Genomic DNA, 22,974 nt, shown 5'->3' on the forward strand with positions numbered 1-22,974 from the left:
ATGCTGAAAGCTTGTAATGCAAGCTGAAGCTGTCAAAAACGTTTGGTAAGACCAGGCAGGACGAAGGGGTTCCAACCATTTCTAGGTCTAGGCTTGCTTGGCCGCGTCAATCAGAATACTCCTGACGACCAGAACTGAAAACAACCCAAAGAGATGGCAGCACATAGTAATCACGGATGATGAATGATAGGCTAGTCTTTCACAGCTGAAAAAGCCAAGTCCTCAACTCGCTTCAAGCGGTCCAGTCCATTCACAGCATCGCCATGTCTGTCAGTCTCTAGTCACGTTTGGTTTAGCCTGTGAGGATAATAGGGACCAGCGGAGAGCCCCCAGAAATCCCTTTGTGCATTGCCCAATCAGAGCTCTGGCAAACGTGCAAATAGCGGGGAGCATTCTTGTCCGATATCGCCATTGTAGAATTCCAGAACCCAGGGCCCTTGATTGGCTCGTGCACGCAGTTTTCCTGAGGACTCTGACAGCCACACACACCAGGCGAGCATTTACCTTGATTGACTCTTTCTTCACAGTTTTGATAATACAAACCGTGAAACGAGTCATCTTAAGTGCAAACGAAACGAAATAAAAATTGAAACAATGACATATGCACGTCAATTCAGCCCTTAATAGCTAGATACCTTGGACATTGTACAGCCTAATATTGCACCGCTAGTGACACCAACGCCACGCTGCCCCACATTTCGGCTGGGTTCGCCGTTGAGCGGGGATTGTGTGGAGGGACTGGATCGAAAATTTGTGAACCTCCGATGGCGGCAAAACATGACTCCACGATTCAGCCCAAAGGCCTAAGCCCTGCTTCAATTGTCATCGTCTGACAGGTCAAGAAAATATAGTTGGCTAGCAGCTTGCTCTTTTTCTTCTCTGCTTCAACGGCCTACCAAGCAAGCTCGTCGCCTCTCGTTCTTTTCTCCTTCGTTGAAGACTGAGGACAGATTCGAAATGCTTCGTACCGTTGGCCGCAACGCCCTGAGGGGCTCACCCAAGGGATGTCCACGAACCATTACGACTCTCAAGCCCGCCACGGCAGCCATTGCCAAGCCTGGTAGCAGGTCCCTTTCGACGCCAGCGACGGCAACAGCAACGTAAGTAAGAATCAAGAGCGAACGAGCAGACAATATTTGCAAACGCCATCACCACGTCTCGTTATTTCGTCTTTGTTACATGTTGCCACCCCCACGCCAGTTACACGTCTTCGCCTGCCGCCACAACCTGCATCAACCAAGTCTTGAAATTTCACGACCATGACTTCCACTGACACTTTAGCTACAGCGCGCCCCGAACTAAGCCCAGCGCCAGCTTCAATGCTCGTCGCGAGCCGCAGCCTCTGGTCAACCCTCGCCCGGGTGAGGCAGACGAATCGTAAGTTGCGCCGACACCGACTTTACACCGCCAAGGCTCATACCGCCGTCGCGTTGGGACGAGCACGAGACTGATTGACCGTGGCACAGATTCATTGGCAAGACCGGAGGAGAGATTTTCCACGAGATGATGCTGAGGCAAAATGTCAAGCACATCTGTAAGCGTTCAACCCACAAAATTTCTACCCTCGATATCAACCATGTATTCTGACACATGAGTCACAGTCGGTTATCCTGGCGGCGCTATCCTTCCCGTGTTCGACGCGATCTACAACTCAAAGCACATCGACTTTGTTCTCCCCAAACATGAACAAGGCGCCGGCCACATGGCGGAAGGCTACGCTCGCGCTTCAGGCAAACCTGGTGTTGTTCTCGTCACCTCCGGCCCCGGTGCCACAAATGTCATCACTCCCATGGCCGACGCTCTCGCCGACGGTACACCTCTGGTTGTGTTCTCAGGACAGGTCGTTACCTCCGCTATTGGAAGCGATGCCTTCCAGGAGGCCGACGTCATAGGCATCTCCCGGTCTTGCACCAAGTGGAACGTCATGGTTAAGAGTGTTGACGAGCTGCCTAGGAGAATCAACGAGGCCTTTGAGATCGCTACCAGTGGGCGGCCTGGCCCTGTCTTGGTCGATCTGCCCAAGGACGTCACGGCTAGTGTGCTGAGGAGGGCCATTCCAACCGAGACCTCGATTCCCTCTATCAGCGCTGCAGCACGGGCTGTCCAAGAGGCAGGCCGAAAGCAGCTCGAGCACTCGATCAAACGCGTAGCCGAGCTGGTCAACATTGCAAAGAAGCCCGTCATATACGCCGGCCAAGGTGTCATCTTGTCGGAGGGTGGTGTTGAACTTCTCAAGGCCCTTGCGGACAAGGCCTCGATTCCCGTCACCACCACTCTGCATGGTCTGGGCGCCTTTGACGAGCTGGACGAGAAGGCGCTGCACATGCTCGGCATGCACGGTTCGGCCTATGCCAACATGTCCATGCAAGAGGCAGATTTGATCATTGCCCTTGGTGGCCGCTTCGACGACCGTGTCACTGGCAGCGTCCCCAAATTTGCTCCTGCCGCCAAGCTTGCCGCTGCCGAAGGCCGCGGAGGTATTGTTCACTTCGAGATCATGCCCAAGAACATCAACAAGGTCGTCCAGGCAACAGAGGCCATCGAGGGTGATGTTGCTTCGAACCTGAAGCTGCTGCTTCCCAAGGTTGAACAACGATCCATGGCCGATCGCAAGGAGTGGTTCGATCAGATCAAGGCGTGGAAGGAGAAGTGGCCTCTGTCACATTACGAGAGGGCCGAGCGCAGCGGTCTCATCAAGCCCCAGACTCTGATCGAGGAGCTGAGCAATCTGACTGCTGACCGCAAGGACATGACCTACATCACAACCGGTGTTGGCCAGCACCAGATGTGGACAGCACAACACTTCAGGTGGAGGCACCCGCGGTCCATGATCACCTCTGGTGGTCTGGGTACCATGGGGTACGGTCTGCCGGCGGCGATTGGCGCCAAGGTTGCTAAGCCAGACGCTTTGGTCATTGATATCGATGGCGATGCTTCGTTCAACATGACTCTGACTGAGCTTTCGACGGCGGCACAGTTCAACATTGGCGTCAAGGTCATTGTTTTGAACAACGAGGAGCAGGGGATGGTGACCCAATGGCAGAACTTGTTCTACGAGGACCGCTACTCACATACGCATCAGCGCAACCCCGACTTCATGAAGCTTGCCGATTCAATGGACATTCAACATCGCCGCGTTTCGAAGCCTGACGATGTTGTTGATGCTCTGAAGTGGCTGATCAACACTGACGGCCCGGCTCTGTTGGAGGTCATTACGGACAAGAAGGTGCCTGTTTTGCCTATGGTGCCTGGAGGTAATGGCCTGCACGAGTTCATCACGTTCGATGCCAGTAAGTAATCCGCCTAATGTTACTCCTGTGGTCCAGTTTGAGGCTTGGGCATGATTCTAGTTTAACTTGCTAACCATATGTTACCTCATATAGGCAAGGATAAGCAACGGAGAGAGCTGATGCGTGCCAGGACGAACGGTCTGCACGGGTGAGTTGATAATGTGAACTGATTTTTGCATGGTGTTTGCATACTCGCATGGACCAATATCCTCCAGGGGTAATTCTGTTTTTGACAAAAAAAAAAAGTTGGAACTTTTGTGATACCATGGTGTTAAGAATGTCTTAGGGACAGGGGGGACGATACATTCGAGCTACGGGAATGTTCAGTGGCTTGTGTAAATAATGCATCCTTTTACTTTTTTTTTCTTTTTTAGCTTGGTATGCGTGCATTTACTTTGTTTTTATTCTTTTACTTCGCTCAAAGTATGTCTCTTGCCTCATCAACATCATGTGTACAAGTGATGTTTCCAACTGAACAATTTTGCAAGAATGAACAGCCTCTCATGCAGATAGAGCAGCAGCACATTGGCACTGGCGGGACTACTATCAGGTAGAGTTGTTGTTCCCACCGAGTTGCCGCTCTTGGACGGCTCGACCATCGGCTGCGAAAGGCGTGCTTGTTGCCGTCGGTTTCCATCATCTTGGCGGACTGGGTCAAGCAACCAGCCTCGACCTTGATTGCACAAGACATGTTTAGCCTTGGCAATGTGTGCTTATGAGTCTGTTAGGTGGGCCCCGGGAGGGACGCGGGATCAACTTTCTCACGACTGCGTAGATCTGATGGCTATCAAGGTTTCGTTGGAGAAATTGCAAGTTACATCGGTGCACACAGCATTCGAATGGAACCGATTTGTCCCACTTGCAGAGCCAGTTCTCTCAGTGATTGGGTACAAAGTCAAGTATACAGCGGCGGTCCCATACACTCTGACAAAGACGTTCGTTGCTCAACATGATGAAGTAATGAAGAACACATTTGATGGGAATAACCAAGGTTCTGTGCTCTCGGGTCTTCATGTCATTCTACCCAAATTTCTGCATAACATGCGCTTCTGCCACACTACATCACAGCCAGGTAGCTGCCAAATCAGTCTAATCACGATTGTCCCACCATCGCTCGCCAGCTCCGGTTAACCATCCATCATTCAATTCTTCTTCATGACACCACACAAGGCGATGAGCACAATGAAAAAAGAGGGTTGGTTATCAAAAATTCCGCCAGGGTTGGCCCCGAAGGACAAACCAGAACGGTCGACGCCACGGTGTGCAATGCAGGTCTCCCGTTCTCCGGCTCCGTCTTCTTGATCACGGAACTCGGCCAACAAGGTCTGTAATATGTTAGCAGCTACTCCAGCGTTGCAGTCGGAGTTCGGGGGTGGGGAGAGAAAAACTCACAAGTATGAGGAGGAAAGGAGACCAAAGGAGGAACCGAAGGATTCGTTGATTATCGACTCGAGTTGAAGATATAGACAAATTACAGGGTTAGTCAGCTGCAAACTACAGGGTGCACGTCCCATTCCTGCGATCAGTCAGCTGTGAACTTTTAGAAGCACGGTCCTTTTTGGTTTTGGATCTCACGTGGATGTGCTGATGAGTTACTTACTCCTTGCTGCGATAAGATAGGTTCTGTAAAGGCTGCCAAATTCGATACTCGGTAACAGTATTCCTCTTAATGTGACGTCATTTAGTACAGTAATAGACCCCGTGGCATAGGCTACTTTCCTGTATAGGCCTAAGTCTCCAGGTCAGGCGAGATCATTGTGGAAACTTTACATAGTTGGTACCCAACCATACGTAGTAGAGCAAACCAAAACGCAGTTGACTGACTGCAAGTGAGCGGATCTCACCAGGGCGGCGGTGCTTTTTTTTTTTTTTTTTTTTTTTTTTTTTTGGGTATGGTATCCCTCGTTGGGCGCGCCATTTTCAATTTTAAGCTGATTCATGCAATGAGGCGAGCGAAGTTTCCACTCGCCTGCACATGACGGACATAATCAATCTCACCGCATGGCCAATACCCATCTCAATGTGACATCAAGATATCATATTGACTGGCTAGCCTCACAATTCTCTGTATTACATAGTTCATAGTTCCCTCTAGCGGCAAGCATACTTGGCGCTTGCAGAATTGACGCGCCTTGGCGCCTCTGTCAAAGTTCCAACGTTGCAGACATATCGTGCCAAGCGGGCCGGAGTGGAATCGTCGATTGCTCTTCGAAGCGTAATAGACACGACTACGATAATTTCAGAAGTTTGCATGAGAGAAGTGTTGAGGAAGCTGACCGAATCGCTTCCAAAAGCCCGACATGATTCTATTTAAAAATTTGCCTATCCCTTCACATTCATGCGTTACAAGTACACTGCCCTGTCTGCTTTGCTTTCAGTAGTAAGCCGCTGCCATCCCTGAACGAACCCCTTGCAGATCCCTTGCACCTTTGACCCTTGCGGATATGGGTGCCTTGACCTGCACTGCCGACAATGGGACCACTGTTATGCCCGATGACCATTCCAATGACTGTTCAACTACCCCTCGCCAGCTACAGAGCAAGCTCCAGACCAAGGCACGGCATACATGTTGCTAACGCACACTTGCTTGACCAGTCCAGGATCCAAGGTTGGGGTAAAAGGGCGGGCCCGCATCACTAAGACTAAGACCCTGAAATTGTTTGTCACCATTTTAGTGCAGTGATTTTTTTGCAAAAAATTGAGGAGCACGAGATTGAAGGGGCTTTTCACTGCATACGAGACGCTATGCGCGGTAGGATCACGAGCCGGCAATTTTGGTGACATTGGTGTGACTATTTTCCCGCGGAAGAAAACCACCGCTGCCTATGATTGAGCAGCTCGTTACCTTTGCCCAGAGGTAGGTTGGTAGATACCCAAGCTGCGAAGCTAGACTGCATGCAGGTGTCTTATTCCAGCATGTTGCTAGCTTGGACAAGACAGAATAGCTTAGACTGAGGAACGACAGCAACACCTGAGACATGCAGCTCTGGGCATGCTTGCAAGTTGAACTCTCTGCTCGACCGGATCTTAGCTTTGCGCCAGTCTGCGTTTGTTGTTTGTTGGGGGTTTCGTAAGATGAGAAATTTGTCGGATTCTGCTAAGTGGGCGGCATTGAGGAGGAGCAGAGAGACATGGAAGAAAGAAAGATGTTAAAGACGAAAAAAAAAAAAGAGACAGAGAGAGATGGAGATAGAGAGATGATTAGAGAACAAGGCGAACAGATAGGTCAAAGCGAACAAATGCCGATTCTGTCTTATTTCCCGCTTGCTCAGACATCAATTGCATGCAGACATTCATTCATTTGTTCAGAGCAGGAAAGGTCAACACAACGCTGATATGAGATGGGAGTGACCGTGACCGATCGCAGCCATGCAAGACAAGAAAAACTGATAGGGACGAGGCAAAAGTAAAATCTTTGGCGTCGAGTTCTCTCCATCTAACCAATCGATCGAGATTGAGATATTCAAAATCAAGCCAGAAAAAAATTAATATCCCTCTTCAACCGAAGGCGACATGCCTCTGCTCTTTCAACCTGTAAAAGCGATATTTCAACTCAATTCTCACTACTCAACTCGAAATATACGGGTAAAACAGGCACCAAAAAACACTCTGTGCCAAGCCAGTGGATGACGTGCACCACCCGAGGTGCCAGCCACGTTATCTTGCTGGCAGTTGTTCCTGCATTCTCACCCGTTGGATTGACAGTCAATCTTTGCCAATAACCCAAATAGGCCAAACAAAGCAGGCTGCGCCGGCCTGTTGTCAAGACCTGGGGCTAGAGCAACGTCTCCTAGCTTTCTGTCATTGAATTTATTATTATTATTTTTTTTATAGGCAACTAAGGTACCTTGAGGTGCCTACCCTACCTAAGGTACCCTAGGTTACCTTGACTCCTTGGCCTTTTAGGCGACCACCCCCCGTCAAAAAATATCTATCCAGCATAACCTCAATTCGCCCAACATTTCCGAGTACAGTCAGAAGACATCCCGAGTCCAGTCAGACAAAGAATCCTCAGAAATCATAAAACTGGTAAGCTCGCACGATCACTCGCCCGCAAATACACGTCACTCAGAGAGAAAGAGAAAGAAGGGAAAAAAAAAAAAGAGAGAGAGAGAGGATAGGCCCTGTGTCCCAAAAAAAAAGCAAAGTCCCCTGTTTTCCTGGTCAAAAACCTGGATCGCCAAAAACTCACTCCACTTGGGTCAATCGCCCGCCAAACTGGGCCGTCACGACAAGGTCACACGCCCGCCGCCGCCCTGTTGACAGCCCTGGGAAGCTTTCTGCATCAATTCATTTATTATCACTACCCGCCATCATGTTAATTCTGCGTGTGCCCACCACTCCTGTCCACCTCAACTCCCACTCGTGTGCTTCTTGGGATCCTACATCACCAACTATTCGCATCCCCCATCCAATCTGGTATCTAACTCGTGAGCAAAAAGAGACGAGCGCTTCGCAACACCATCGTGGAAAACCCCACGAAAACAGTACCACCAATAACCATGTGAGTCCCGCACCCACCCATGCATGTATTTCTGCTTGATTCGATTCGTTCCGCCTTGATGTACGTCAGTTTTGTTGTTGGTTGCTGACCTTTTCGCCAATTCCACCCGACGCGCAGCCCACAATCTCAATTGACCAACATATATTCTCAAGACAAGCTGCACAATCGCCTGTGCTCCTGGAAACCCACGACTACCGCATATCGCAGATTCTAGCAACAGTCTTAAAGATGACCACTGCAGGCCCGGCCGCGCCCAGCGCCGCGATACAGACGAACCCCCACCCCTCCACAGTGACACCTTTTGCTGAGTCATCAACGAGGACCACAATCACTGGCGGGGACAAGGCCAAATCAAACGGCTCGAGAGGCGAAGATGCAGCGCAAAAGAAGAAACGCAGCCTCTTTGGTCTAGGCAGCAAAAAAACCGTCGAAGAACCCCTCAGGACGCCTCCTCCCACCTCGAATGCGACATCAGTTCCTGGACCAGTTCCCGTCACGCCGCGGGAGTCCCCGTCCCGGACGACCACCGGATCGCCTGCGCCCGCGCGGGGCCTGTCCAACTCGCCAGGCCTGTCTCCTCGTCTCGGCTCGCCCGCAGGCTCCATGATCTTTGAGCGTGACGTTCAGGAGACGGCGGTTGCCTTGCCAACCTCGCCAGCGATCCCTTCGCACATTGCGACCGAAGATTTGATCCCTCCGGTGCTTGATGCCTCGTCAGAGGCGATCACAGATGACCGTATCGACCCGGATAGTGTTGAGATTGTGACGCACACCTCGCACCAGCCCGCCGCCCTTGCCGTGACAGGCGCCGCAGTCAATTCGGCGACGCAGTCGATGTCGTCGTTGCACAACACAGTTGAGGGGTCGTGGGCCGATCAGCTTGCAAGCTTTGAGCATGACCGCAGTGGCGGCGGGGACGGGGCGAGCAATTACGGATCCCTCGACGCATCCGACGTGCGGAGGCTGTCATTTATCTCGTTTGCCGACGTTGTTCAGGCTGAGCACGGTCATGCTGCTGCCACTTCGCGGGACAGCATACATTTGCCTGCGGGCCTGACGAGTCTCAACACCCTGGCGGCCCGATCGCCCTCACCGGTCAGGTCGCCTGTTTCGTCGCAAGGTGGCGGGCCGGCGGCGTCGTCGCCACCGACGTCCAAATCTGGGAGCATCAGGGGCATGGACGCATCGCCATCGCGTAAGCCGCTGGTGGGTCTCAATGCAGCCGCTGCTCTGGGTCCGAACAGTCCTCCGCTGAGCACCGCAACGTCACATGTCGAGGGCGATCTCAAGATCGAGACAATGTCACAAGCTTTGCGTCGGACCGGCAGCGCGGACCTCGGTGGAGTAATGAGTTTCCCGACCAGCCCAATTGAGGGTCCTTTGCGCTAGAAAAAGAAAACTCGGGATATTATAAAAAAGGAGGGTTAGGTTTGAATTTTCTCTGTCACTTTTTTTTTCTTTTGCTTTTGTGTCTTGCTCTTATGGATACTCCCTTTCGCATTTGGCTTTCTCTTTGGTATTCACAGGTTACAAACAAATGCCACCTTTATTTTTGTCTATTTCTCTTTTTTTCTTCTCTTTTTCTGCTTCACGGGGAAGAGTTTGGGAACTGGATTTTGAAGAAGAATCCCGGGCTTATCCATGCCTAGGTTATGTCTCAGCCATCCACTGTCCATGACGCACTCCTCAACAGATTGATATATCATATCTTATCTTGGCTACTTATGTTTCCTGCCTTACAGAAGTGGTTATAGTACGGGGGAAAAAAAAGATTATTTGTGGGGCTCAATTGTCTATCGACTTTGTAAGGGTTTCTAGGTCCTATTCTAGTTCTACAATATGGTAATCATCCTTGAAGTGGACAAACTTAACTCTATTCTCGGCTTCGGATGTCCAAAATAGCTAATCTTGATCCAGGAAGAACTGCTGACCAAATGCTAATGAAAATAGGGTAAATTGACTGCATACATTTATGCTCAGTAAGCATATCAAGAGGCCGAGGACGGACCCCAAAGATGACTCTGAGCTTTATGACGTCGCTATCAAGCACTCAACCCGTCAACGCCAAGCCAGGGTTGGTTGTGTTGAAGCGGGTCTCGGCAGTGCCCAAAGTACCTCCTGCCTTGGCTTTAAATGATTTGAATGAATACCCTTTCTGAGTTTTTTTTGGCTGAAAGCGGCCGGCTTTTTTTTTTTTTTTTTTTTTTTTTTTTTTTTTTTTTTTTTTTTTTCGTCAACGAAGCTTGTGCAAGGCTAGAAGGAGCAAGCATGATCACCGAGGCTTTCTTTTGCTGTTTACAAGAAGAAAAAGAATTCCACCTCAAACTCACAAAATACTTTCCACTTTCCCTATTTATTATTGCCTAGGTAGGGTCTTGAGGCACATGTCAGGCCCAGCGAGACAATCTCTGGGGAAGCGGGTCGATACGTAAACAACCAGTCATCAGCAACGAAACAATGAACGGATGAGAGACGATTCTGGAAAGGTGGATTCCTCTTTTTAAAAAAGTCCACTTCTCGCCCCCCCGGCGTTCGCCCCGATCCTCGGCCTTCGCCTGCCGACGCAAAGTGGGAGAAGATAGCAGCCCAAAACGCCTAGGGACCTGTGGGGATTTAATGGGATTCGTCTCCGTGGTACTGACGCTCTTGGGCCTTTTCTTTTTGTGTGTGATGGCAATTTCTCTACTCAATTATGACTCCTGCAGTAAATTTTTGTTAGTAGCCATTTCGAGGGTCAATTTCCCTTCCCGTGTAACTATTTCCTTGTCTCTATGAAGAGCTCATGCTTTTGTTGATATAGCTGTTTAAGATATCAGTTTGGGGACGTCACCTAGATACCTCGCCAAAGACTATCATTAGTTTTGCAACTACCTCACCAGGAGCTTTTCTCATCCCCCGGAGGTCGGTTCAATGTGCTGGGCCGGACATAAAGAAATACCCCTTGATCTGACAACAGCACGGCTGGCAAGCTCGATACCGCCGAGGGCATGAACGGGAAACCCGGCGATGGAAAGTCCGCCGAGGACGCTTACCACCAAAACCAGGGGCCACCACCAGCACGGTCGAACCCCCTGGGCAACGATGAGGTGAACAACAGCCGCGAGGGAACCGGTCTCAGGAAGGAGGCGGAGGGAAAACTCGACCTGGAATCAGCCGCCGGGTCGACGGCGTCGAGGCGACACAGCAGGGACGTACACTCTACAACCTTGTCGAACCACGGCAGCGAGCACGATGACGACGACGACGACGACGACGGCGAAGATGGGCTCTCGCGCGTGTCGACGCACGCCTCCATGGGGCCCGACAGCGCGGCCGAGGTGGAGCAGTTTAGCTCCTTCGTCGAGGTGCCGGACGAGGTGTACGATCGCTTTTCACGGCGCCGCAAGCTTCTCATCGTCGCGATCCTGTCGTACTGCTCGTTTCTGGCCCCGATTTCGAGCACCACGGTGCTTTCGGCCGTCCCCGAGGTGGCGGCGGAGTATGCGACCACGGGGACCGTCATTAACTTGAGCAATGCGCTTTACAGTGGGTGTTTTTTTTTTTTTTTTTTCCTGCTTTCGTTGCTCAGTAACACCGGAACCTATATAAGCTAACGTCTTCTCGCACCAAAAAAAGTGTTGTTTATGGGTCTGTCGCCCATGTTTTGGGGCCCCTTGAGCCAGGTGTATGGACGGCGGATCATCAACCTGACGACTGCCGCCCTGTTTTTCGCCTGCAGCATCGGCACAGCGCTCGCGCCCAACCTGGTGGCCTTTTTCATCTTTCGCATCCTGACTGCGTTTGAGGGGACGTCTTTCATCCTTGTTGGATCTACTTGCATCAGGTAGGTGTAGGCATTTGTCGCAGCTTTTTGGTCTTTGTTTTTACTTTATCAATGTTTGCTGTATAGACGGGGAAAAAAAGATTCCCAAGACGACTAACACAAGAGGTTACAAGCGACATATACCGCCCTACAGAGCGCGCAACAGGCATGGGGTGGTTTCTGTCGGGGACCCTCATCGGCCCCGCCCTCGGCCCGTTCGTGGGCGGCATCATAGTCACGTTCCAGTCCTGGCGCGTCATATTCTGGCTGCAGACGGCGCTGGCGGGCACGGCCGTGATCCTCGTCTTCTTCTTCCTGCCCGAGACGGCACACCACAAAAAGAAGGACGACCTGGTCGGGTACTCTGGCGCGCGCAAGGCCCGGGTGCTGGCCTCCATGGTCAACCCGCTGCGCGTGATCCGGCTGTACGCGTACCCGAACCTCATGATCACAGGGCTAGCGGCGTCGGCGCTGCTCTTCAACATGTACAGCCTCCTGACCCCGATCCGGTACGTGCTCAACCCGCGCTTCGGGCTGACGACGCCGCTCCAGGGCGGGCTCTTCTACCTCGCCCCGGGCTGCGGCTACCTCGTCGGCACCTTTGTCGGCGGCCGCTACGCAGACTACACGGTGCGTCGGTACATGGGCAAGAAGGGCGGGCAGCGCGTGCCCGAGGACCGCCTCCGCTCCGCCCTGCCCTTCATGGGCATCGTCATACCCGCCTGCACGCTGGCGTACGGGTGGGGCGTCGAGCGCGACAGCGGCGGCATCCCGCTCGCCGTCATCGCGCTGTTCCTGCAGGGCGTGGCGCAGCTGTTTTGCTTCCCGAGCCTCAACACGTACTGCCTCGACGTGATGCAGAGCCGGGCGCCCGAGGTCGTCGCGGGCAACTACATGATGCGGTACCTGTTTGCGTGCCTCGGCACGGCCGTCGTCCTGCCCGCGATCCAGGGCATCGGCGTCGGCTGGTTCAGCACCGTCAGCGCGGCGTTCACCATGTTTGGCGCCGCGGGCTTGGTCGCCTGCGTGACGTGGGGCAGGCGGTGGCGAGAGGGCATCGACGCCCAGAGGAGGAGGAAGAGATCCGAGAAGACCAAGCCCAGGGTCAAGGCCGGGGATGGCGGTGAGTCGGGCGTCGTGCCGTCATAGGGTGCAATGTCGTACACGAGGGTTGAATATACGGTAGGGCCCAGTTGGTGATGACAGGGCGGCGGCGAATTATGGGGATTGGGGGTAGGCAGCTGCACAACTTTTCACTTTGACTTTTTGCTCGCGCCAAAATTAACCGGCAGTCTGGGAGCTCGCGTTCCGAATTGACGAGCGGCTAAGCTATCTTGGGGCATTTTCTGGCCCAAGGTTGATTGATCGAGTGGACATTCAGGCCCGGAGAATACCAAGAATAGTTACTAGGAAACTTTGCGAGGTGCCCACGTGGTATGCCGCCACAACATGTCTTACGCGGAGTATACACGTAATATTTTACACCATCATCCGAGTGCGGAAAACAAAAAAACAAAAAAGCCAGCATAAATCAGCCTTGTTAGAATAGTAATTCATGTGGTACCGGCAAGTAGTTCGATAGCATGACAGGCTCGTTATACAAGAAATCTTGGTCAGCAAATGGGGTGATTTTTTTTTTTTTCCGCATTGTGCCATGAAAAAAACAAGAGTTGGTCGATCTACCTTGTCTACCTACAGAGTAGAGCTCTACAATGGTACGTAATCGCCGAGTCTATTTTTGAAGCTCGCGGGCTGTGAAAGGGGGGTGTGTGTGAATGCCGATTCATGGATGGGATGAGGTGGCTTTTTTTTTTCTTTCTTTTTTCCTCATTATATCCGTCTATCCGGAATGAGGGCGGTGATGACGTTATGTCCCTCCTCAAGCCGACAACCTTTTGGTCGAGACTATGCAAAGTAATGGAAAGGGGCTGGGGTCGGCGGCATGTATTTGCCCGAGGTTGTTGTTGGACGCCGGGGGATGCTTGATCATCCAAGCTTGGTTCATCGACAGATAAAGCAGCGTCTCAACGGGAATTGATGCAACTGTAAACTGTGACATGAATACCAGCAATAGATTTAGGTTAAACATCAATATGGATGTTAATGGAGCCCCATGTCGAGGGAAAGTTAGAACGGAACCGTCGGCAGGGGGCGATCATGCAAAATGTGCACAGAGAGAGACAGAGAGAGAGAGGCCAGAAGCCCAGTCGGTAAGTAGGTTTGTGATGGGACTTCGTTTCCATGGATGGCAAACAGCTGTGGTGGTAGTTTTGCAAAACTTTGGTAGCATGAGAATCAGAGGTCAAGGGGGAGGCAAGACAAAAAAGACAAGAAAAAAGTCCAACACGATATATCTCGGGAAAGTGGCATAAGTGGAGAGCAGAGCGAAGAAAATGTCTTGAAAAGGCATCGAAAATGAGTCGTTCTCAAAACAAGCTCAACCCTGGAGCCTTGGTGCTCCTCTTGGTGAAACAGTGGGTTTTGTTTTCTTCTCCTTGGTTTCGCATTTTCTTTGGGTCTCTCTCCTCTCCAACCCCCCCGTGAGTTGAATCGGCGACTGTATTGACTGGTATCTAGACCAGTAATCGTTATTCTTTTAGTCGCAATTTTCCAGGTCATTATTATGTTCGATTTGCATGCGACAAAAGAAAGAGGGGCCGTGTTTGATGACAAGGCAAAACTACCCACACACGGCAGTTGATAATCTTCAGCAACAGGGGCCCTCGAGGGCCTTCGGTGTTCGATCGTGCTTTGGTATCAAGGCCGAGACCGCAGTCGGGCGATTGGCGCTCAGGGTTTCTGGTGCACGTCCTGCAGGGTCTCTTCCCATCGATTTTTGTAGTGGGTTTTTATGGATACCCCAGGAGGTTGAGCTCCCTTAAGCAGAGAGGTTGTATCAAATTAAAACAAAATCCCACCAGTAGGCTGTTGTCACCTACTCTGACGGGTATAGTGCGGTCACAACGAAGGGTAGTTTGAGGCGAAAGATGCTACTTGATTCTTGTTCAGCCATGGGATTTAGGATCAAATGATCGAAACTTACGAAACCTTCTAATGAACCTCGTACTTGGAAAAAGCAACTAGTAATTTAAGGATAAGAAACCGATATTGATTGAGCCGGCATACCTGCTGTATACAGTAATTAGTAAATGACATCCGATTTCACGTCCCGTTCAATATGGAGTAAAAAGTCGGACAAATACGAGCCAAGCCAATATGCAGGGCCAGCAGTTAACTAACTTCCAGACGTCTGTCTGATTGCCAGTTGGTTTTTTTTTTATTTTTATTTTTTATGCATTCTCTATACGTCTCAAGTGCAAGCGTACCAAAAAAAAAAAAAAAAAAATTGGCATGTGGTGACTTTCTAGAAATCTATTTTAAATTGTGTTTGTGAAGGTCGACAAGGGAACCAACCGGCCCAATCAAACCAACGCACAAAGGGGAGAGAGACAAAAGAACCCCTCGGGCCGCCTTCTTGATCGGCCCAATTCACTAAATTTCGCGATAAAATCTTGGAAAACTGGGAACGAGAAAAAAAAAAGGGTCATGCAACCGGATAAATGCCAAGTCCCTTTCTTGGTACCGATTTCAGTAGCAAGAGCCGTCCAAGGGGTGGGAAGAGAGACGATCACTTGTTCCAGCAGCCTGGTGAATCAGCTGTCGTTCAGGGATTCAAAGGGCCAAGAAAAAAAAAAACAACACAAACGCATTGTTTGAATGGTGTGGTTGGTTCTAGACTTTTGGGGAACACCAAATCATGCATTGTTACCCATGGTACGCAGCCAAGCCCTTTTGAACGCCAAGGAACGTTTTGGAAATCGGATTTCTTGGAAACAGAGCGAAGCATTTTTCTGATTTCTTGGACAAGGTCTCGGCGCAGGAACCTGCAGAACATAAAAGTTGTACACTTTTAGACGAGAAAGGAAATGGAAGCTAGAGAGCGGGTGATGAATAAAAAGAAATCAAACAAAAACAAATGCGGGATCAAAAACACAGCCCACCTGCCAAGATAACCCCCGGTTTTACCCATGTCATCATATATTCAGTACAGTATCGTAACTACTAGGTAAACAAAAGCAAAAAAAGAAAAATCTACAATACCATGCAATCAATGGAACAATGGTATGGCCTGACAATAGTGAGCCCAATGATGTCAATGTTGATCCTATATTCCCCTTGCAGTATTTTACCTGGTACATTGCAGTTCGCACCCAGCTATAAATCGCGATTGCACATGCACTCAAAATAAAAAATTTTCCAACACGAGTTTCTATGAACTGACGTAGTCCTTTTTTATTTTTTTTTTAAGTTCCCCGAGTCCACGGTCCGATTTATGATTCGTACCACGTGTAAACCAAGTAAGGTACGTCGTAACGATGAAAAAAAAGCCAGGTGACACCGAAAAAAAAAAGATAATGAGAAGGGACCAGAATAAAATAAAAAAAATATATGGGCGGTTTTTGCTCTTTCTTTTTCCATCTCATGTTAAGAAACTCGACCCAACACACCCCGAATCGAGCAACGTCCTTCCTGACTCTACTACTCCCGTAGACCAAAAGTAGTCATTTGATTGGCCGAACTAGTTTGATCTTCACCAGGGTTGTTCCTACTTAACTACTTAACTTTCGTTAGACTAGTCTTACTTGTGATTTGCGCAAATCTTCCCACTCGTCATCAATAGTTCCCAGGCAATAAACCCCCATTAGTTACTGAAAAATTCCCAATCTCTGTAGGATCCCCTCATAGCCCCTTTCACGACATTACAATGCGACCGTACAATAAGACGGTCTGTCGGTGGGGGAGGGCGCATCGCCTAGTTGGCAGAAAAGCTCTAAAAAAAAAGGATACCAGGATCCCCATAACCGCGGGACCCCTTCCCGAAACAACAGCCGTGTGGAGATGATGCGAGGTCTATCTCACACACGAACCGCCAAGCAAAGCACACACCAAGCCAAAGAAAAGGGTAGGGGGAGGCATAGGCGAGGGTTTTGTGGAGGAGGTTCGGAACTTAACCCAGCGAAAGGAAGGAGAAAAAAAAAAATAATAATAATAAAAAAGAGAGAGCATGACACGACTAGGTACAATACCATGGAGGTGGCCAATATGGGCCTCCCCGTCTGAGCCTCCCCCCCGGGCCAGGTTACCCATTTTGTCTGATCTGTCTGATCTGTCTGACCCGGGGGGCATTTTCCTGCTAGGCTGCTACTATGTAATGCGAGGACAAGGGAGGGAAAATCACTGAAAGGAGCACGTTGTTGGCCCGGCGTTGCATCGAGGGAAACGTTATTGAGAATACCATAGTTTAGAGGATAAAAAAGAAAAAAAAAAAAAAAAAAAAAGGTCACCCGCGGTGGAGCAAACAAATCCGCCTTCGGTAAAAAAAGAAAGAAAGGCAAGGAAGGCTACTTATTGGTTTGGACTTCACGGGTTTATTAAACAAAACATTCGAGGTCTGCCCCTTTTCTTTCATCCTCTTTTATCCTTTTATCCTGTCTCTTCATTTTCTTCGGCTTGATACTTTTTTTTGCGTTTTCTTACTCTCTACTTTCCTCCTCAGAGATAACTTAAACCAAAAGGTGTCAACTCGTAACCTTGATCCTTTCTTTTCTTCCGATGACATCTCTGGGATCCTAACTCATCTCCTTTCTTCCGACCCTTTTTTTTATTCTCTTTCTTTTCTCTTACTCCTACTCGCACGATACACGACCGGAAACCTAGTTTTCCCACTTCGATTCATACTTTCTGTTGACAGAGCTTTTTTTTTTTTTTTTTTTTCTCCCTTCTATTTTGCACATCCATCCCTTCTACTACTTGCCCAGGGTATCTTGACGACTATAGCTGCGTGGGCGGCATTCCATCTACGCCTCGCTCCTATTACAGACCATCTTCAAACTTAACTTTCTTTTACCATCCCCTCTCCTTATCTTCATCCTCTGATTGAAAATCACATCTGCAATAATGGAGAGGTTACCAGTATTCCTCCGGTCCAAGTCGAACTCCATGTCATCAGTGACCTCGACCAGCTCCTTCTCAAGTACACACAAGGGCGAGTGGTTACCGGCACCGGCACAATCGCGGCAAAAGGTGCGGTTAAGGACCCTCCTTGGTCATTGTTTGTACAGGAGAGTTATACTATGGACGCTGGCTGTCATATCATTCGGCTTCTGGATCTTTTTTACCAAGAAGGGCGGTTCGTTAGACCTGGCCCAGTTCAAAACAGATGCTTCTGAGGGAACAAAAGAGCAAAGCAGCGGGGACAAAGAAGAGAGAGAGCCGTTACACTGGCTCAAGTACAAACAGTGAGTATCGAGACGCCTGGATCTATACAGCTGACCAATAATCTTTTTTTTTTTTCTTTTTTTTTTTCTTCGTGTGCTAACCGCAGACGTCTTCACCGGAAATCAGCCTTGATGGATACTACCGTGGCCTGAGGACATTGGTCCCAATGTCAGAACACAAACCTGAGTTCCCATTCGTGCCTGGCCGTCAACCGGCAACCACTACGGTGACGTCTGCCCATATGCCGACGCCCACCGTCTTTGTACCGCAGCCGGACTACGAGTCCAAAGAGTACAAGGCAACGTACCACCCGGTGCAGACGTGCTATATCGACGAACAAAAACAGGTGCCCGCCCCGGATTTGTACGCATACAACGGTGTACCGCAGGGGATGCCGGACCCGGCAATCGGATCGCACTCCCTGCTCGGCATACGCGACGATGTTTGCTTCGATAGGTTCTCGCGTTACGGGCCGTATGGGCTTGGCTACTCCGAGGAGGAGGGCGGTTTGGGGGAGGGAACCGACACCGAGAGTGATGGCTCCGAGACGGTCTGGTCCAAGACTGGCAAGATCGACTACCGCAATGTGGACTGGGGTCGGGCGCAGGAACAGTGTGTCACGGACAACCGGAAGCGGTTCGACGTCAACGCCGGGCGCGAGCGCAAGAAGGTCGACCGCATCGCCGTCGTGGTTCGCACCTATGTAGGATTCGAGTGGACAAAGCACGCCATCATCAACTTCCGGGCCATGGTCTCGGAGCTCTCGCTGCGGTCGGGCGGCGAGTACACGGTGCATTTCCTTCTCCACGTCAAAGATAACAGCCTTCCCATCTGGGCCGACGCCGAGACCCGGCAGCAGGTGCTGGATGAGAGTATGCCGCGCGAGTTCCACTCCATGTGCACGCTCTGGTCAGAGGCACAAATGGAGCTGCTGTACTCGGGCGGTTGGGGCGAGGCTGTCGAAAACCAATCCGGGCAGTCGATACACGGTGTTTACCGGTCGGCACACTTCCCACTGCAGCACTTTGCCATGACGCACCCCGAGTATGAGTACATCTGGAACTGGGAGCTGGACATGCGCTACCTCGGCAACTACTACGAGCTGTTCGATCGCCTAGGCAGCTGGGCCCGGGACCAAACACGTAACCACCTGTGGGAACGGTCGGCCAAGTACTATATTCCCGCCGTGCACGGCGACTGGGCCAACTTCACCGAGCTGGTAGTCCAGACGACGCGAGACGCCGGCAAGAGGCCAATCATGGGTCCTGTCTACTTCCCCGGTCGGACCCAGATCAGAGCCGAGGAGCGTTCTGAGACCTTCATGCCGGCGTCTTGTTTCACCTCTCCGGGCGACGGGTCCCCGGGAGTGGCGGCTGACGACAGCGTCAGGTGCGGCGTGGGCGAGGAGGCCGACCTCATCACACTTAACCCCCTCTTCGACGCCGAGGCGAGCGGATGGGTGTTCGCCTCAGATGTGACCGGGTGGGACCTGACTCTGCCGACGCCGCCGCGGCGTTGCGCCATCGTGACAGCAAGTCGGCTGTCGAGACGGCTGCTCGAGGTGATGCACGAGGAGACGTGGCGCTACCACCACAGCATGTTCAGCGAGATGTTCCCGGCGGCCATGGCGCTGCACCACGGACTCAAGGCGGCCTATGCGCCGCACCCCGTACTGTTGGACCGCGGGTGGGAGATGGAGGCCGTCGACAAGCACTTCAACGGCGGTTACGACCACTCAACGAGCGGTCACGGCAGCCCGTTTGACTTCCAGAACGAGCACAACCACAAGGGCACCAGCTGGTACTACAACAGCGAATTCGCGGGCCTGCTGTGGAGGCGCTGGCTTGGCTACGCCCAGATGGACGGCCGCGGCGAGGACGGCGGGCGTGCGGGCGAGGGGACTCTGAGGGGCGGCAAAAACGAGGAGGAGAGCCCGTGGTCTACGGGAAGATTGTGCTTGAGGAGCATGCTGGTGCACCCCATCAAGTGGGAGAAGCCAAATGATGGATAAAAGGCCCATCTTGGGCCTCTGGTCTTGGAGTTTCTTGTTTATTTATTCCGTTTGTTTTATTCTCAAAGGCGTCGTCGTTATCTCATACGTCTTTCTTCCTGGTGAATTTTGTGTCTGTTTGATTTGTTTGTTTAGAATGTAGAATAATACCACGATGTTGGGCGAGGGCGTCACTGTACCTTTGGTCGACTTGGCGTTGGATTGCGTGCTGGGTTCTTTTGTTTTTCTTCTTCTTTCTCGTCTACTTGTGGCCGGGAAACTCTTCCAAAATGAGAAGGTACAGCTACCGGCCTAGGTACGGTGGTGCACATTACATACAAATACACTAAAATCGCACGTTCGCACCTGCCTCGCGAAATAACACGCCGCAGTAATTATTGAAATACAGAAGAACCCGCTCCGGGGATCCGGTTTTGCTTTGCCCATGTCGACATTCTACAAGCAAACATCCAAGTCCAAATCACTTCCTTGCCTGATTTTGTTTTTGTTGTTGGCGTCCCCAGAAAAATCGAATGCGATCACAGCGTGATTGGTTGATCCCAAAGCATACCAGCCAGACAAATCAAATGCACGTAACCAAGCAGCAATCTGTATGCACGGCAGCGACATTCGTTTGGTCCTCGCATGGGTCTTACTGAGATGCGACATGGTACCTACATTTCGTCAATTGTCGTTAGTGTGGAACGCGGTGGCTGCCCTATCGGCTTCACGTCATTCGATCCCTGTCCAATCAGCGCTAGTGAATGGCAGTTAGTAAAAGTATACGCTTAACAGCCACAAGTTTTGCTTGCTTGTTATTGAATCACAGCAGCAGCCCACATTTTATCCACTCGCTTTCTTACCTTACTCGACTTGCATGGACATAAACAAAAACAATACGTCGAGAGAAATCGAATCACACACACACACACACACACACATACCCACTGCTGGCCCCAAATCTAAAGTGTCCAAGCTCCTTCCCCTTACACAACTCCACGATCGCGCCCAGTAACTAACACGCAAGCATTGTCACATCACTTAACTAACTACCTTGGACTTGGTTAGCAAGTTTGTTTGATTTAGCATCAACATTCCCACTACCTTGTTTGCTTTTTTCCTCAGCCCCCATTTGCCCCTTGAGACCAAAATCGAATCCAGAGAGCTGTCCTATCCGTGGTATGTTGTTGTTCGCTTGCACAAACCCCAGAAGGACATCTGATTATCAGTCGCATCGCATCGCATCCTTGCGTCTCGCGTTCGTTTGCGACGCGCAATAAACTGACTTTTTTTTTTTTCCCACCCCGCAACGCAGCGCAGTGACAAACAAACCCAAACAAGACAACCACACAACAACACAATACAATGTCTGGCTCCAATGCTTGGCTGCGCGCTCAGCGCAAATCAGAACTGATTGGAATCGCCGAGCATGTCGGCCTCAAAAAGTATGATATTTTCTTTTCTCTTTTCTCTCTCTTTTCTTTCCTTTCCTTTGCGTTTGAGCTATTCAGGTTTCGGATACGGCTTCGCTAGCCCCCGCGATGCAACTTGTCGCGCGACGCGATGCGTGCGTCGGCCAGACTGCCAAGAAGGAGATCAGATCAGATAACTAACGCGCCATCGCAATCGCGCAGTTACGATGGCCTGAAGAAGGACCTCGAGCTCACCCTTGACGAGCACCTCGCCGCCAACTCGGACAGGTATTCCAGCGATCCCAAGCTGGCGCCGTACTTCCAGTCCCGCAACCGAAGTATCGGTTCGCCCATCAAGAAAGACGCTCCCGAGCTCAAGATGCCCAAGAGGAGAATGGGTAGCAAGACTGACAGCGAGATCATTGCCGCCACCGACGTGTAAGTTTTGCTCGACATGCCCCGAACTTGTCTCTCCAGCCGTCCCGACCTCAAAGCTGATCCGTGTTTCGACCTCTAGCGATGATGAGCCATCCATAGCGAGCACCACTTCAGCCCTAGTCCACACCCCGGCGCGCGCATTCTCTATCGCGCAGCGCATCCCACTCCCCGCGACCCCTGCTGAAGTCGCCGAGGCTGTGGACCGCAGCACGGCTGTCGTCCGCCAGCATGTCAACTCGGTCCTCGCCGAGAGCTCCATCCCCGAGTACACCCAGGCGACGCGCCAGTCCCTGTCCACCGTCACGGCCGTCCTCCTGACGGCGCATCTGTTTGAGCTGTACTTCCTGCGCCAGGAGCTCCTGGCCGACCGCTACGCCTTCACCATCCCCGCCATCAAGGTGCTCGGCACCAGGGACTACATCATCAACATGCCCGACTTGTTCCTGCTGCTGACGTCATCGTTTTGGAAGCCCGCTTCCATTTGGATGCTGACGAGCTTCATCATCCCGAGCTTCTTTGGCTACTTCTTCAACCTGAGCGCCGCCAACTCGCACTCGCCCGGCGTCGCCACGCGTGGCCGTCCTAGGGGTGTCTCCCACGACGTTGAGTACCGCGTCGACCCGTTGACCTATAGCGTCGTCAAGGCCGTCATCTCCTACGTTGTCTACGCCCAGGGCGCCACGCTTGGCGGCTTTGTCGACGAGAACAGCGTCGCCCGCATCAATTCTGCACTCTACGGCGGCTGGAAGGGTGTATTGGTCGGCTCGGGCATTACCGGCCTGATGGCCATGTACGATGCGGTTCTGCGCAAGTGAACCTTTCTTTTTTTCACATGCTCTCCTTGTTTCAACCTGGGCTGGAGAATTGGCTTTCTTGTTTGTTCAGAGCTGCTGCTGCTGCTGCTGCTGCTTGTGCGCAGGCTCTCCTTTGGGCTTTTGAGAGCATTTTGGACTGTCTACAGCACGCGCAGATATGGGGTCCCCTTGGGGGCGCACTGCAAGTACAAACACTGCGGCGTTTGGGCGTTGAAAAGGATGCATGGGTTTCCCTTTTTTATTCAATTTTCTCGTTCTTGTGGCTGCAGCAGGCCTTTTTTGGACTCTTGGCTCTTTTCTTTCTCGTCTGATACCTCCTCTTTTACCAACTGTTTGAACTTGCGTTTTTTTTTCGTGGTTTTCTATGCGAGACTTGAGTGGATGATGCGGGATGCTGGAATATGGCGGAGGTTGGGAGTGTCATTTGGTTTACGGGGTTTTTCC

General features: G+C 51.2%; 7 protein-coding genes across 7 annotated transcripts; 6 read left to right on the top strand and 1 right to left on the bottom strand.

Annotated features, from left to right (window-relative positions):
- Window positions 1–957: 957 nt before the first annotated feature.
- On the top strand, window positions 958–3,442 carry PpBr36_07339 (uncharacterized protein; the record flags this gene model as incomplete). Its single annotated transcript, XM_029894476.1, has 5 exons — window positions 958–1,100; window positions 1,288–1,377; window positions 1,467–1,534; window positions 1,602–3,290; window positions 3,384–3,442. 5 exons carry the CDS (start codon window positions 958–960, stop codon window positions 3,440–3,442), a joined length of 2,049 nt encoding a protein of 682 aa, XP_029747853.1.
- A 990-nt stretch (window positions 3,443–4,432) lies between these two features.
- On the bottom strand, window positions 4,433–5,306 carry PpBr36_07340 (uncharacterized protein; the record flags this gene model as incomplete). Its single annotated transcript, XM_029894477.1, has 2 exons — window positions 4,433–4,615; window positions 5,289–5,306. The coding sequence occupies 2 exons, from the start codon at window positions 5,304–5,306 to the stop codon at window positions 4,433–4,435; spliced, it is 201 nt and encodes a 66-aa protein (XP_029748442.1).
- Window positions 4,446–4,615, top strand: PpBr36_07341 (uncharacterized protein; the record flags this gene model as incomplete). The annotated part of the gene is made up of 1 exon (XM_029894478.1): window positions 4,446–4,615. One exon carries the CDS (start codon window positions 4,446–4,448, stop codon window positions 4,590–4,592), a length of 147 nt encoding a protein of 48 aa, XP_029748443.1. The 3' UTR covers window positions 4,593–4,615.
- A 2,299-nt stretch (window positions 5,307–7,605) lies between the features above and the next one.
- On the top strand, window positions 7,606–9,183 carry PpBr36_07342 (uncharacterized protein; the record flags this gene model as incomplete). Its single annotated transcript, XM_029894479.1, has 2 exons — window positions 7,606–7,794; window positions 7,912–9,183. The coding sequence occupies 2 exons, from the start codon at window positions 7,606–7,608 to the stop codon at window positions 9,181–9,183; spliced, it is 1,461 nt and encodes a 486-aa protein (XP_029748444.1).
- A 1,598-nt stretch (window positions 9,184–10,781) lies between these two features.
- On the top strand, window positions 10,782–12,745 carry PpBr36_07343 (uncharacterized protein; the record flags this gene model as incomplete). Its single annotated transcript, XM_029894480.1, has 3 exons — window positions 10,782–11,319; window positions 11,410–11,617; window positions 11,731–12,745. The coding sequence occupies 3 exons, from the start codon at window positions 10,782–10,784 to the stop codon at window positions 12,743–12,745; spliced, it is 1,761 nt and encodes a 586-aa protein (XP_029748559.1).
- A 4,809-nt stretch (window positions 12,746–17,554) lies between these two features.
- Window positions 17,555–19,886, top strand: PpBr36_07344 (uncharacterized protein; the record flags this gene model as incomplete). The annotated part of the gene is made up of 2 exons (XM_029894481.1): window positions 17,555–17,895; window positions 18,002–19,886. 2 exons carry the CDS (start codon window positions 17,555–17,557, stop codon window positions 19,884–19,886), a joined length of 2,226 nt encoding a protein of 741 aa, XP_029748164.1.
- Window positions 19,887–21,230: 1,344 nt separating this feature from the next.
- PpBr36_07345 (uncharacterized protein) lies at window positions 21,231–22,530 on the top strand (the record flags this gene model as incomplete). Its single annotated transcript, XM_029894482.1, has 3 exons — window positions 21,231–21,310; window positions 21,500–21,715; window positions 21,795–22,530. The coding sequence occupies 3 exons, from the start codon at window positions 21,231–21,233 to the stop codon at window positions 22,528–22,530; spliced, it is 1,032 nt and encodes a 343-aa protein (XP_029748165.1).
- Window positions 22,531–22,974: the final 444 nt, after the last annotated feature.

This window comes from Pyricularia pennisetigena, chromosome 1 (assembly GCF_004337985.1).
Source record: "Pyricularia pennisetigena strain Br36 chromosome 1, whole genome shotgun sequence".
Lineage (NCBI taxonomy): Eukaryota > Fungi > Ascomycota > Sordariomycetes > Magnaporthales > Pyriculariaceae > Pyricularia > Pyricularia pennisetigena.